The 16,684-nt window shown below is 39.0% G+C and overlaps 1 protein-coding gene across 3 annotated transcripts in view; it reads left to right on the plus strand.

The window, feature by feature from the left end:
• SLC6A20 (solute carrier family 6 member 20) overlaps nt 1-16,684 on the plus strand; it is a 63,603-nt gene that overhangs the window by 39,316 nt on the left and 7,603 nt on the right. For all 3 annotated transcript variants that reach the window (XM_087712967.1, XM_087712968.1, XM_087712966.1), the window contains 3 exons: nt 7,559-7,800; nt 8,227-8,389; nt 16,254-16,458. In XM_087712967.1, the coding sequence (XP_087569093.1) occupies nt 7,559-7,800; nt 8,227-8,389; nt 16,254-16,458 (610 nt within the window). The remainder of the gene's footprint in view (nt 1-7,558; nt 7,801-8,226; nt 8,390-16,253; nt 16,459-16,684) is intronic.

Here is a 16,684-nt window from a genome sequence, read left to right on the forward strand (position 1 = left end):
ACTCCTCCCCCTGTAGAATTCAGCCCCCTGAGTTTTGCCTTTGAGGGGTATCTAAATGTCATGTGTGGTTATGGTGGATGGCAGAGTCAGCTGGAGGTTGAGAGGGGATTGGGGGCTTTTGTCCGCCTGTGGAGTTCTCCCCATGGACAGGATGGGATGTTGGCATGAAAGGGATCCGGGCACAATCTCACCTGTTCCAAGTAAAGTTGCCTTTTGAAATTGGCTACTGGTAATCCTCGACTTACGACCAGGATTGATCCCCCAATTTCTGTTGCTAAGGGAGACGTTTGTTAAATGAATTTTGCCGCATTTTGCGACCTTTTATTGCCACGTTAAGTGAATCATGGTGGTTGTTAAGTCAGGAACATGGCTGTTAAGTGAATCTGGGCTTCTCCATTGGGTAAGGTGACCAGACGTCCTGCTTTTGGCGGGACAGCCCCAATTTTTAACAATTTGTCCTGCGTCCCGCGGCGTTTTAAAAAAGTCCTGATTTTTTTTTAAAAAAAAATCAACACCCCCCCCCCCGGCCAATGGTGTCCCTCTTTACCAATGTTAAAATCTGGTCACCTTAATATATGTGTATGTTTGTGTGTGTGTGTGTGTGTGTATGTATGTATGTATATGTACGTACACACACACAAACACAGAGGAATGATATGTGGACAATATTTAATTATAGTATAGATTGTAGAACTGGGTAAACAGGAAAATAATAAATCCACCATAATACAGTAGAATTCTGCCTTCCTTCCCAAATCTTCTCTGGCTCATCTCCCACAAATTTATCTAGGGGGCAATAACTTTGAATTCAAAGGCTGATTATACTTGCAGAAAAAGAAGTCAGGTGCAGGATAACATCCCTGATACTGAAATGCCTGACACCAACTTTATTTTAGCAGTAATAAAACCATAATTATCCTATTAAATTTTGAGTAATTCTAAGAAAATAATTACATTAGAATTTAATTAGACTGGAGAAAATGGCTGTGCTTAAAGCTAAGCCAATATTCCGTATTCTTTTTCATCACAGGTAGTCCTCAATTTATAATTGAAATGAAGTCTGCCATTCACGGTTATAAGTTGTGACAGTCATAAAATAGGTTGATCACATAATTGATCCATTTTTATTTTTTGCAGCAGCAGTCATTATGTCAGCACTCCTTCATTGGATAATCAGGAAAGAAAACCACAAGACTCCATTGATAGAAATCAATTATAATTATAATTATAAATGAACAGAAGCGTAGCAAAGCGAAGACTAATTATTTAGGCGTGAAAGCAAATGATATATAGAATAACCCATTCCCCACCCCTTGGCATCCCAGTCACAGTCCAATCATAATTCTCCCAAATGTCAGGTGTGAGATAACTTCGAAAGGCATCACCAAGATGGAATGTCGGTGCCGTTGGACTTGACGGGAAACTTCTTCCGCATGCGCAGTAAGACAGGCAGCAGAAACTCCAGCATCTTCCTCCAGCACAATTAGTAGTCCCCTCCCAAATACCATGCCCCCCTCCCCATTTCAATGGCAGCCAAAGCAGCAGCAAAGCAGAGGCTGACATCCGGCCCTCCTCCGGAAAAAGGTGGTCAGATCTGGAAAATGACAAAACACAAACAGACGAACAACAAAAAACAGAAAAAGAAAAATGGGGGGGGAGAGAAAATCAGGAAGGAGAGACAATTAGGGCTTGTCAGGATAAGCAGAATAGAACTGGCGGAGCAGTTGGGGGCCCCGGAGATGGGACTTGTCCACCCACTCGGCTTGAGACTGGGGAAAATGCTTCCAAGCCACCAGGTACTGAATCCGATTCCGCCGTTTTCGAGAGTCCAAAATTTCTCGAACTTCAAAATGCTGTTCACCATCAATCAATAGGGGGGCAGGTGGCGGATCCACTGGCGAACGTAAAGATGAAAAATGAACAGGTTTAATGAGATTAACGTGGAAAACAGAATATACACAGTTGAGGTGCTTGGGTAGCTGCAAGGATTGATGACTTTGATTATGGGAAACGGGCCCACATACTTAGGGCCCAACCTCTTTGATTTCTGCGTAGTTTGAAGGAACTTTGTGGATAGATAAACCTGATCACCCACCTTGTACTGATAAGGTTGAGCATGTTTCTTATCCACCTGTTTCTTATGCGCGCGATGCGCAGCATCCAAAGTACGAAGTGCCAAAGGCCAAATATGCTGCAACCGCTCACTCCACCCGGAGATGGATGAAACCCGCGGCTGCTCAAGAGGAACTTCGGGAATAGGAACAAAGTCCTGGCCAAACACAACTCGGAAAGGGGTGAACCCAGTGCTGCTATGTACAGAATTATTATAAGCCACTTCTGCATGCTGCAACAAGTACACCCAATCATCTTGCTGGTAATTGATGAAACAACGTAAATATTGTTCCAGAACAGAATTAGTCCTCTCGCAAGCCCCATTTGTCTGAGGGTGGTGGGCGGAGCTTAAGCCTTGGGCGGAGCCAATGCGCTTAAGAAAGTATTTCCAGAAGACCGAGGTGAATTGCACACCCCTATCCGAAATGATGCGATCAGGCACGCCGTGCAAACGGTAAACGTGAGAAATGAATAGTTTAGTGAGCGCTTTTGCAGAAGGAATCTTTGGGCAAGGTATAAAATGAACTTGCTTGGAGAACAAGTTAGTAACCACCCATATGACAATGTGCCCCTGGCTCTCAGGAAGTTCGACAATGAAGTCCATACAAATCTCCTTCCAGGGGGCGACAGGGCGAGCTACAGTCTGGAGAAAACCCTGCTGTTTCCCTGGCAGGTGTTTAGCGGCCGCACAAACGGGACAGCTGGCAACATAAAGTTCAATGTCCTTCTTCAAAGATGGCCACCAAAACTGCCATTTCACCAGATGCAGCGTCTTCACAAAGCCAAAGTGCCCTGCCAACTTGGAATCATGAGCCCATTGGAGAACAACGAGATGAAGAGAGGCAGGGACGTAAAGTTTCACTCCAATCCATGGCAAATCATCCCTCATGGTGCATTCACCTTGATGTTGCTGGAACCAATCATCCTGAGGAAGGGACTTCTTAAGGTCGGAAAGAAAATCTTGGGACACGTCCACCTTAGAGCGTGTCTGTTGCCTAATAACAACAGGAGCAGTGAGGCTTGACGTGGGAACAACGGGCTGGACAACGCTGAGCTTAGAGCAGTTGTACTGAGGGAGTTTGGACAAAGCATCAGCCATGAAGTTCTTCCCCCCCGGGATGTACTTAAGTGTGAAATTAAAACGATTGAAATGCTGAGCCCAGTGCATCTGCTTAGGGGAGAGCCGCCTGGGAGTCCTCAAAGCTTCCAAATTCTTATGGTCAGTCCACACCTCAAACGGGTACTTAGCGCCCTCCAGGAAGTGGCGCCATGTGGCCAAAGCCCAACGTACAGCAAATGCTTCTTTCTCCCAGATCGCCCAACGTCTCTCAGTGTCTGTGAGTTTACGAGAGGTGTAGGCACAAGGTTGTAAATTACCTTGGTCGTTGGTCTGAAGCAATACAGCCCCCACCGCCACGTCGCTGGCATCAGCTTGAACGGCGAAGAGCTTGTCCATCTCCGGATGCTTTAGAACCGGCTCCTCGGCAAAAAGTCGTTTCAACTTTTCAAAAGCAGCTTGACACTCCATGGTCCAATTCAACGGCTTGCTAGGCTTGGGCTTTGGCCCACCTTTGGACTTCAACAAATTAGTGATGGGAAGTGCAATTTTGGCAAAAGAAGGGATGAACTGTCGATAGAAATTGACAAAACCCAAAAATTTCTGCAATCGCCTGCGTGTACGGGGCGCCTCCCATTCAGTAACGCTTTGACTTTAGCGGGGTCCATCTCCACATCTGCGTGGGAGATACGATACCCAAGGTAGTCTATCTTCTCCTGGTGAAATTCACATTTGGACAACTTGGCATAAAGCTCCGCGGCTCAGAGTTTCTTTAGGACAGTGCGGACCAACTTGACATGTTCGTCATGTGTTTGCGTGTAAATAAGGATATCATCCAAATATACGATAACGCCTTTGTAGAGGTGGTCATGCAAAACCTCATTAATTAATTGCATGAAAACTGCAGGTGCCCCCTGCAGGCCAAAGGGCATTACATGGAACTGGGAGCAACCTAGGGGGCAGTTGAAAGCAGTCTTCCACTCATCCCTCTCCTTTATCTGGACCCTATAGTATGCCTCCCATAAGTCCAGTTTAGTAAAAATGTGGCCTTTCCCCAGTTGGGCCAGCATGTCCTTCATCAGAGGCAAAGGATAGAGATTGTGGGAAGAGATTGAATTAAGGTTCTTAAATTTCATGCACAAACGAAGAGAGCCATCTTTCTTCTCTATGAATAGTACAGGGGCCGCCACCTTGGGTCTGGCTGGTTCAATGAAACCCCTTTGCAAGTTCTTGTCAATAAATTTCCTCATTTCCTCCATCTCCCTGGGTGACATAGAATATATTTGGGGTTTTGGAAGTGGTACCCCAGGCAAAATCTCGATGGAGCAATCAGTGGGTCTGTGGAGCGGAAGCTTATCTGAAGATTTTTCACTAAAAACTCCTCTCAGGTCCCAATATTCCTTTGGAATCTTCTCTTCCCCCTCAATTTTCTCTTGGCCCCTAGCAGCCAAAGCGGGGCCAGAGCCAGCAGGCTCTGAGGCTTCGGCCTCCCAGTCTGGGGCTGTGCTGGTGCGAATGCGCAGCCACCCCTCCCTCCAGTTAATGCGAGGGTTCCATTTACGAAGCCAGGGGGGTCCCAAAATAAGGGGTCTGTCCATCCCAGGTGCCACAATAAAAGAGATTAATTCTAAATGGGTGCCCATTTTCATTTCTAGAGATTCAGTGTAAAAATGGGCTGCTCCCCCCTGCAATGGATCCATCGATCCTGCAAAAAACAATAGGGGTTTTCAAAGTCCTCAATTTCAAGCCCAATTTTTCAACCATTGCTGGACTAATCATATATCTAGAGCAGCCCAAGTCGAGGAGAGCGGAAAGCTGCTCAGTCGCACGAGCAGGTGGCACCCTCAATTGGGATTAACATGGGGCCTTTATTTGAACTCACCCAATGAGGCGAGGTGTCGTCATCGGATTCATCAGAAGAGCTGGTGGTCACGTCCGCTTCCTCCTCCACCTCCGGCTGGAAACGCTGGGGGGTATTTTCAGCAACGTACGCAGCCTCCTTCTTCTTCCCCGGGGCCTTGCTTGCCTTCCCTTCCCTCTTGGCAGGGGGTGGGGCGGTCAGTGGAAGTTTAATGTGGCAATCCACGGCGCGATGGCCTCCCTTCCCACAATTGAAGCACGTGAAAGGCTTGGTCTTGCTGGCGGAGCTTCCCTTCCATTCACCCCTGATGCGGAATGGGGCCTTTTGAGCTGGGGGGAGCGACCTCTGCTTTTTCCTCTTTTGCACATTGAAGTCTAATCAAATCTAGCTCAACGTCTGCTACATTTTCATGCCAAGCAACAACTTGCTTGGGAAGATGTCTGTTAACGCATTGTTGGTAAATGTTCTCATTTAATCCCAATGCAAACTGATCCAGGAGAGCCTCCTCTGACCACCCCCTCATATACGATGAAAGCTGTTGAAACTCCTGAATATATTCAGCCACTGGTCTATTTCCCTGCTTTAAGGCCATAAAATTCACCTTCTCGCATTTCTCAATCAGCGGGTCATCAAACCTCCTCTTTAGTGCAACCATAAAGTCATCAAAATTCCTCAGGAGAGGGGAATTACATTGATGTAAGCTCACCATCCAATCAGCCGCCTTTTCTTCCAAAGAAAGTAAAACCATTCTCACCTTCATCTCATCGGATTCTAAATCTGGGCCATATATTTCCATGTAGTTTCAAATCTGAATGACGAAAAGGCCCAACCTCTTGGCATCACCGTTCTATTTTACTGGTAAGGGAGGGACTTTTGCCATTCTGCGTCTTCTGCCCCCCCCCCTACCTCTGGCAGCAGCCCAGCCAAATTCTTCCGTTTGCTCCCTTTCCATCGCTCTCCCTCGGTCTTCCGCTCGGTCATAGCTTCTTCCCAATCCGCTGGGGTTTTTTTTTTTTAGTCTCCTTCTGGTAACTCCTGCATCCAATTCCTCAGAATCTTCTTTTTGCCCCACTCCCAAAGTCCATCGGGGGTGAACAGCAGGCTCCTCTACTCTTAGGCCAGCTAGCCTTTCAGGTAAAGATGGTTCTGCAGTTTCTCTTTCAGTCTCCTCTTCATCGCTCACTCGCAATGACATTGTCTTCGTTCCTTCTTGTGAGTACACCCCCCACGGTAGGTTGAAAATTCCTGGTGGGGTGTGAGTGAGTCTTCGCTTATTGTCAGCACTCCTTCATTGGATAATCAGGAAAGAAAACCACAAGACTCCACTGATAGAAATCAAGTGTACTTTTACTAATTATAAATGAACAGAAGTGTAGCAAAGTGAAGACTGATTATTTAGGCGTGAAAGCAAATGATATATAGAATAACCCATTCCCCACCCCTTGGCATCCCAGTCACAGTCCAATCATAATTTTCCCAAATGTCAGGTGCAAGATAACTTCGAAAGGCATCACCAAGATGGAATGTCGGTGCCATTGGCCTTGGCGGGATACCTCCTCCGCATGCGCAGTAAGACAGGCAGCAGAAACTCCAGCATCTTCCTCCAGAACAATTAGTAGTCCTCTCCCAAATACCATGCCCCCCTCCCCGTTTCAATGACAGCGGCAGCAAAGCAGAGGCTGACACATTAAGTGAATACAGCAACTGTAACGTGGCAGTTGTGGTTGTTAAGTAAATGCCATGGTTTTTAAGAGATTCAGAGTTTTGCTATGGGTGCAGTTTTTCCGAAAACCAGAAGTAAATGCCAGTTTTCTACCAAACTGTTGTAAAAGACAGTCATGTGACCCAGGGGTGGGTTCCTGCAGTCAGTACTGCTGGTTTTCTCATGGGTTTGCTGTGTGCACACTTGTTGTGTGCTGTGTGTGTGCTTTGATCCATGCTGTGCATATGCTTTGATCCATGCTGTACGCGTGCTTTTATCTGTGCTGTTTACACGTTTGCTGCATCCTGTGTATACAATAAAAATTGTTCTGCGCATGCGCAGAAGCAAATACTAAAATGGCGGCACCCGGAAAACTAGTTCAGGGGCATGGCAGGCCTGGGTCACTGCTGGTTCCAGCAAACGAGTCCACCAAACCACTACTGGTTCGGGCAAACCGGTCCAAACTGGTAGGAACCCACCACTGATGTGACCATGGAACACTATAAATGGCCACAAATGCTGCCTAGTTTCAGAGTGCCTGAAGTTTGGTAATATAACTGTGGGGGCAGGGCAACGGTCAGAACTTCAAATTCAGGTTGTCGTAACTTTGTGAGTCAAGGACTATCAATTGTAAGCCAATTGTAAATCAAGGACTATCTCATAAATTACAGATTGGTAATGAGTTGGCTTTCAGTTCCATTAAGGAAGTAGATTTTTTGAAATGCTACAAAAACAAATAAATTTGTGTGTACCTCTGGACTTTTGCTATAGGTAATATGATTAATATAGCTACTTTCTGAAAATTCTCATCATTTATGCCTTGCAGCTGGAGCAACTAGCAAACCCCAAGACTTGGATTAATGCAGCTACTCAAATCTTCTTCTCTCTTGGCCTGGGCTTTGGTAGTTTAATAGCATTTGCCAGCTACAATGAGCCAAACAACAATTGTGAGCGACATGCCATCATTGTTTCCTTAATAAATAGTGCTACCTCAATATTTGCCAGCATTGTCACATTCTCCATTTATGGCTTTAAAGCAACTTTCAATTATGAAAGCTGCATAAACAAGTAAGCTTGGTTTTTAATGCACTTTTTTTCTTTTAAATCTGCTCAGACAGTCAACATACACATTTAAAAATGGTTTACTGAAATTAGGGTTTTTAAAAAAATAATTCCTGATTCATACAAAGGAAAGTTGCTTTTATGGTTTATAAGGTATCTGGTTTTAGAAAGGTTTCTGAAATAAGATGATGACAACTAAGTATGAAATTTCATGAAAAATGGATCTTAATACTTGTAAACATAGCTAATGTGCTGCTAATAATTGTCTAACATTTAATAATGTTTTGTTTTGTTATGATAAATGAACATTAATTCTGTCTTCTTGAATTGTCCCCCCCCCCCCCTTTTTTTAAAAAAAACTCTAAAATGTTGTTAAGGGCTTGGGAATTCTGCTATTTGTTTTATTAGATTTTTTTTAAAATTGCCTTTTAGGGTGATCTTGCTGTTGACTAATGTTTTTGATCTGAAAGAAGATTTATTAACAACAGAAAACCTTGAGAATATGAAGCAGTATTTGGCATCTGTTCACCCTGGAAAATATGCAGAAGTGTTGCCACAGATTAAGAACTGCAGTTTGGAAATTGAACTAGATACTGTGAGTCTTCCTTCCTTTTTTTCCAGAAAGAATATGATGAAATCATTTGTTGATGTCAAGAAATTTGGTCAGTACCTTGAATATGAAATAGCTGATCTACTGAGAAGGGAGACCTTGTTTAAATCCTCAGTTAGCCATAAACTCATCATGGATCAGTAAATTAATTTTAAAAAAATTAATGCAGAAAATTAAAATACAAACTCCAATTTGTATTTTTCCAATTAGGGGGGATTGGAAATTTTACAAAAATAAAACTAAACTAAATAGAGACATTAAAAAGATGGATTAGGGTTGAATTGGGATTTTCTTATAAATCAATTAGCAGTTATGAATTTTGGAGAGAAATTTATTGAGATGATCAGAGCAATATATTCTAGACAGAGGGCAAAAATAATACTAAACGGGGAAGCAACGGAAGGTTGCAACATAACCAAAGGGGTAAGACAGGGATACCCTCTATCCCCGCTGTTATTTATCCTCTCAATAGAGACATTGTTACAAATTAGGCAAAACAAGGACATAAAGGGGTTGAAAATTACAACACATGAATACAAAATGCAGGCCTTTGCAAATGATCTAGCATTTATCATAGAGGAACCCCTAGAAACTGGACTAAAACTATTACAAGATATAAACCAATTTGGTAAAGTGGCAGAGCTTAAAATAAATAAAGAGAAAACTAAAATATTAACTAAGAATTTAACCAAAAGACAAATTGAAGAATTGGAGGAGAAACTGGGAATTTCAAGGGCCAAGAAAATTAAATATTTGGGAATATGGTTATCCGCAAAATGTATTATAATAAAAGAAGATAACTACAACAAATTGCTACGACAGATACAAAAAGATTTGGATAATTGGACTAAACTACAGATATCATTAATTGGCAGAATCTCAATAATCAAAACAAATGTATTACTCAAACTACTTTATCGTTTTCAAACAAAACCGATAATTAGAGATTTTTTTCCCCAAACAACTAAATAAAACAACTAAATAAAATGGTATCCAAATTTATCTGGTCAGGGAAAAAAAATGTGTATTAAATGCAAACATTTACAAGACATTAGAAACAAAAGGGGCTTTGGCCTCCCAGATTATCAAGCGGCAGCCCTGACATGGCCCAAGGACTGGATTCAACTAAAAAAATAAAAGAATCCTTATGCTAGATGGCCACGATCTCCAACTAGGCTGGCACGGCTTCCTCTAGGAGAGAGACATATAGTAAGGGATGCCCTGTTTAGGATCTGGAAAAAATAAAAAAAAACACCACTACCTGAAAATTCCAATCTGGTTATCAACGATGGAGGCAATGACATATCTAAATACTATAGATCTCAGTAAAATGGTAAGATATGCAGAGCTCTTAGATCAAAAAGGAGAACTAAAATCAGTACAAGATCTAAAAACACAAGGAATAAATATGGAATGGTGGCCCTATCTTCAAATTAAAACAAGATTTTAAAAAGATCGGGAACAATACAGAATACATGAGAAACAAATGGAATTAGATAAAATATTACTAGGAACAGGAGGAAAAATGATCACTAGATTATATAATTTTCTTTTAAAATATTGGAGGAAGAGACGGTAAAGGAGACAATGATTAGCTGGGGAAGAAATTTTGGCCATAATATAGAGTTAGAAAAATGAGATAAACTATGGGAAAGAAATTATAAATTTACGACATCAGTAGCTTACAAAGAAAATCTCTATAAAATGTTTATTGATAGCATTTGCTTCCAGCCAGATTGGCCAAAATGTACCCAAATTTATCCCCCAAATGTTGGAGATGTAGCCACAAGCCTGGAACATTCTATCATATACGGTGGACATGCCCCATCACAAGGAAGTACTCGTGCAAAATTCGGAAATGTTGGAAGAAATTACTGAGCAAAAAATAGAACTCCAACCAGAAGCATTCTTATTAGGACTACTAGACCAAAAAATGGATAAACAATCTCAATACATAATTATTTACATACTCACTGCAGCCAGGATTGCTTTTGCACAAAACTGAAAAAAAAAAAATACACCCTCAGATGAAACTACAATCAGGAAAATACTTGAATGCGCAGAAATGGATAAAATGACAATAGAACTAAAAGAAAGAATCGGACTTCTATTAAGTGTGGAATAAAATGTATAAGTGACTAGAAATCAGAAGCCAAAACAAAAAATAGATAATATAAATATATATTGATACAAATAATGAATATTATTATAAGTGTTAATAATACGTTTGCTACATTATAGGACAAGGTTAAAGTAATAGGAAGGCTATGCAGAAGGGAGAATTATAAAAGCTAATCAGGAAAGCTGATATAGAAAGCTGTAAAATTACTGTATATTATTATGTATGTTTTGGGTTTTTTTGTTCTTCTGTCTTATTTATTGTTTTTAAAGATTAAAACATTCAATAAAAATTATTCTTAAAAAAAAGATGTATTAGAAAGACAAAAGTGAAAAATGCAAATTATCTCTCAAGTTGAGCACTAACAAATATATAGCAACAATAAGAGTTTTCTCCCCTTGTTAGTCAGGTCTAAGTTTTATAAACTTGTATATCTATTTGCAACCAACCTGACAGATTATACATCTAGCTATAATAATACTTAACAGATTAATCAACAACCATGTTAAACTTCAAAACCCTCTGTTAACTATTTTGTAATTAGCTCATAGAAAGTTTACAACAGTTTCTTATCTACTACAAATCACTCCCATCCTTATCTCTAATCTGTACAGGATCAAATATCCTCGTTTGACTTTTGATAATAAAACCATTCCTTAGATTTTTAAATGGGATCTTTCCCAACAACTGCATCCTATTTCCCAGAGCCAGGAGTCTCGTTTCCTTGTCAATCTTTTTGCCAGATCTGAATTTTTAGAGTAGGTCCTTTCTTCTTCATATCTTGCAGCAACAAATCATATTCCAATTCATCAAATTGCAAATCAAGTCCCACTGTTACTTTCTGCTTTTTGATGTTACCCTGAATGTAAGTCCAATTGGGTGACTTTTATTATCGGAGAGTGAATTTTCACCAGCTTCCTTACAGAAAATGAAAGTAATTCAATGTTTTGTTTTGTAATTCAATGACAAACAATGAGAGAACAAGGAAAAAAGTTGTAAAGATCCAGCAAGGGTTGTAAAATAGATTAGCAGTCAACTAGTCCAGAATTCCCCAACCTTTCCGATTTTGCAGACCAGTGGGGGCGGGGGAGGGGAGAGGAAATGATTCCATACTAGCAGCTGGCAACTGCTGTTGTTCTGTGCTGTTCCTATAAATGGAGCATATGTGCACTCACCTGCCCACCTGGTCCAGTTGCAAATAGCTCATGGCCCACTATTGAGTGTACCTGGGCAGGTGGGGACCCCTGAACTAGTTTATTAAAAAGTATAGATCAAAAAATATAGGAATTTGAAAAGTGCAATTAAACCAAGCTATGCTTTTAAAAAACGAACAATTGAATGGTAAAGATGGTAAAAGACTTGACCTTTTGATCGTTCCTTAGTGAGAATTGCAATCTTCAAGATCCCTCTCCTTTGAATATGTACAATTGCCTAAAGGTTTTCTTATGTTCTTCCTTCCTTTTTCCCAGTAAAGTTGACAAAACTTGGTTGGCAAACTCAGCAGTTTGTTGGTGGAAGAGAGAAAAATTGCCCACTATTCAGCATGCCATCTTGGAAAAAGTCAGCAATTACCTCTCAGTCTTACTTCAAATGATTGTCAATTTTCCATTTTTATCTTCATAGCAATATTAAGTATAAGCATATTCCTGTTTGGATATTGACACATTGAATCTTAGCAATTGTTCAGGCAGTTAAGTTCTTATTCAGTTTATATTTCCCTGTAAACAGCTAAATTAATACTAATAATTAAAATTATTTATAAATAATAAATAAAATGGACCTAGAACAACAATTCTGTGAAGTAGGTTGATTAAGTAACTGTAACTACCTACTACATTGTTGTTAATGAATGAATGATAAACCATTAAAGTTAGGGTAAAATTTTGTGTGGGTGTTTTAAAATCCTGAAGCTATATAATAGTTTTCCCATCTGGAAATCTGGATTAAAGTGATAAAAGAGGCTTATAGCTGATGTTGTAAAAGCAATAGTATTAAGACTTTTTCCTAATGCTGTTTCAGTTGTTTTACAATCAGTGTTGTTTTCTTTATATATTACAATGCTCACAACAGCAAAAGATAATTTCTGATAGACATTGCAATAGTACTAGATATGAGTTGGTAAAATGTTAGAAAAGTCATAAAAATCAGATTTTGCAAAATGTCCAAGGCAACTTTCCATAGGTTATTGGGCGCTTATCTAGAATCAATGCCACTTCCACAATCCCATACTCTTGTTACACTTCATCATCTTTTCTACAATCCCATACTGTTTTGTTTCAACATCTGGATCAGAACTAATACCTATTTTCACTGAATGGTGTCTCATCATCTCAAGCTCTGAAGTAATTACTGAAATCATTTAGATTGGATGTAAATAGCAGGGCTATTATTGGATTCTAACATACCAATTGATGTGTGCTATTTGTTCTGAACTACAAAAACACAGATCACCCATAATTGGCAACTAAGTTAAGATTTTTTGAGTAACTGTTGCCATCTAGTTGTCATGTGGATTTTGCAGCCTATATATGGCTAGATAGATAAAACATAAATGAATAGAGATTAATTTTGATTTTTTTGACTGGATATACAGTACATAGTAAAATGTGGCATGCTTGTCTGGAAATTAGGGTTTTGGAAATAGCCCTTATGATTTGATCAGCTGAACATGGTTGTTTGTTTATCAGATTACATGAACAAATTTAAGTTACTTTGGTTAATCAAATAACTAAGTAAATAGCATATACATGTAATTCTTGTTTAGTGATTGACTAGTTTAGAAATCATTCTTGGTTAAATTGGTGATGAAAAAAATAACTGAGGCCAATCCACATTTACAAGCTGCAGATCTATAAAGCAAAGGAAATTGGAAGTAGGAATGTAAGCAGTCAGTTTCATATAGCAATTGCTTCGCTTAATAACCATGACAATCCCAATTGTGGCGGCTAACTGAGGACTATCTGTATCTCTTTAGTTTATATATTGCTTTTCTTCATAGAAGTAATGGAAGAGATACAGCATCATCTATTCTAATGGCTTAGAATATAAACACAAGCAATAAATGACTCTCATTCACTTCCAGTTCATTCTTAGGCTCAATTGAAAGTGCTATTCCTTATCTATAACTTTTTAAATGGTTAAAATCTGATAGCCACTTTGAATAGTACTAGAGCAGAAAGATAGGATATCTATCAAACAACAAACAACAAGCGAATAGGCCCCTACAAGGAAATAGTGTTAAAGTAACTTCCATTTCATATTCTTTTGCAAACATATAAACTACAAACATTCAGCATATTATTTTAATTCAGCCACATTCAAAAATATTTATATCGAAGAAGGCGGGGCTTAGCAGTGAGAAGACGGAGTTTCAGGCCATTCCTGAAATTCCCCTATTCCGGAAGAAATGGATGGGTCGTTTACGACCCTAGCTGTCCCGGAGAGACAGTGAAGGTTTGGGGAGATCCAGTGACCTCAGAGACATCCGCAGGTCTCGGGGGGGCTCGGATTTCAACCCCTTTTGCCATACCTTCCTGGATTAGCTGTATGCTAACCGAAACTGCAGGCAGCCCCTAAGAATGGTAAAAGTGTTTCCAACTGGTAAGCTGATTTTATTACTCAAAGAGAGAGACGGTCCGCACTAAAATTTAAGCTAATTGAAACCAAAGAACAGAAGAATCTAGCGGCGAATTGGTTTTTTTAATGGATTTATGGCTGGTGGTTACTCTATTTCTTAAATGTTTTGAATGCTGTTTACGTGGATAAAGGAAAGTTTACTTTACTTCAGCAATCCCTCACGGCTCTCCTTAAGTGGGCTGTAAATCAATTTACTATAATTTGGCTTCTTATAACCTGACACTTTTATTGCTTGGCTGTGTTGGTCTAAGATCAGATAAGACTGCATAGCTCCCAGCGTGTCCCTACTTGCAAATTTCATCTCCGTCACATCATGGCGTCTGTACTTGCTTCAAGTGATTCATTTCAAAAGATTGTTCCGCTTTTCAGAAGTTGTTTGATACTTATGAAAAATCTGAAAAAAAATCTGAAAAAAAAGGACTATCTCTTGTTTTAAACATCAAAATATGAAAGAAAGAGTCAGAGCGTTGAATGTTTGAGTGCTCCTGAAATCCAAATGAAGAATGTCAGAAAGGAAGTCTCTCAACCTGCTGACACGCCAGGCGTCTGTTTTACTTCGGAGGCAGAAAGAGAAAGAGATGTAACGTTTGAAAGAAGGGGGGCCATACAGAAAATTTATCTTAAAAGACAGATTCCAGGAGGAATGAGAAACATTAAAGAATCTATACTTTATGAAACATTATTTGCAGAACTTTCGACACCACCGTTGAAAGTCAAAGACAAATTGATTGGAACAAGCCAAGGACAACGTTATTATGTCAGAGGCACCCTAAGCAAAAAGGTGCGAAGATATTTCTGTTTGGACTTGCTTATAAAAACGTTTGGGGAATTTGTTTTAGGAATGGTAAGAGGACTAAGGAAGTTTTGCTATTGGAGAGACATAGGCTGACAGACTGAAGAATACAATTGAAAATTAGCTAAATCTAATTACTCTTATTTGTAATAGATATAGCTGAATAATAATTGATATTGATAGTAATGTATATAATGTGGAGTTGATATGATAAATAACAATTGGATATGAGAAAGGAAGGTTGGAAATATTTTTGGATTATATATAAAGGGTATTAATTACAATAATTATCACTATTAAAAAACTAAATAAAATATATACAGTTAAATGTTAATTAATATGGGGAAAATGTTATGATATATGATATAACTAAATATTATGGATGTTCAGCTAAAATAGGATATGAGGATTTGATGTTAATAGAGGATTTTACAAACAAGTAAATGAAATGTCAGCATGTGTTATGGATTAATCCTTTGGCATAGTTAAGGATGAAGGATGTTTAAATAACTATAGTTAACTAAAAGTGGAGGTATAATGATGTTAATATGGTAAACATTTAAGATATTTGAATTAATATGAATTAATGGAAGAGATGCACCAAAGCATGTTGTAACCAGCTGATATACTTTTTCTTTTTTATAATATATACCTGTGTTTCTTTTTTTTCTTTTTTTTTTCTTTTTTGTTTTTTCTTCCCTGCCTTGTCTTTTGTCCTTTTTGTCTTTTTTTTTTTTTTTTGCTTTTTCTTTTTGCTTTTTTCTTTTCCCACTGGTGTGGGCATGTATTGTTTAAGATTATTACCTTTATTAATATTTTTAAATAATAATTACAGTCAAATGAAAATGGATATATGACGATGGTGATATGTATGAATATCTGAGTTAAAATGCTCGAGTTAATATGAGTTATGTTTGTTGACTGTGGAGGAGATGTACCAAAGTTTGTTTGTGATCGACTGATACACTTTCTATAGATGTAAAGAAAGATGTTGTACTTGTTTCAAATTAAAATTAAAAAATTTTATGTTAAAAAAAAAATATTTATATCATAATCAAATACAACAGCCATCTGTCTGTAACCTTTTTGTCCTCTAAGTGAAACCATCTTTGTAATAAATTAATTCATAGACTCAGTTCAACTCAACTTACTTTTTCTCTGGTTTTAAATAATAGTTGGCAATTGTTAAGGCAATGGTTAGGCTCTGGGGGGAAATGATTTTTCCTTTAACCAATGGTTCTTGTATGCAAAATACTGACTTTATTCTTCTATTTAATAATTTCACTCTTTTTTTTAATCAGGCTGTCCAGGGGACCGGGCTAGCATTCATAGTATATTCTGAAGCAATTAAAAATATGGAATTCTCACAATTGTATTCAGTGCTGTATTTTGTCATGTTGCTGTTGCTGGGAATAGGGAGCATGCTGGGAAACACTGCAGCCATTCTTACTCCTCTGACTGACATCAAGTTCCTCTCTTCTCATGTACCCAGGGAGATTATTTCAGGTAAATTTGATAGCTACAATGATATTGAATAATTTCAATGCCTAGCATGACTAGCAGTTGCATTAGAAGATAATATTGTGGAAGATGTCATGATATGCATATAATTGCAATAAGGTAGTCGAGTTATGACAGTACATTTAGTGATAATTCTAAGTTATGACACAACCTCCCAAAGTACTTATGACAGTACCGACATTATGAATTGTCTGAGTTTGTTGTAGCAATC

This window comes from Thamnophis sirtalis, unplaced genomic scaffold, assembly GCF_051295495.1.
Source record: "Thamnophis sirtalis isolate CommonGarterSnake01/CBP01778 unplaced genomic scaffold, rThaSir2_p1.2 scaffold_4, whole genome shotgun sequence".
Classification (NCBI taxonomy): domain Eukaryota; kingdom Metazoa; phylum Chordata; class Lepidosauria; order Squamata; family Natricidae; genus Thamnophis; species Thamnophis sirtalis.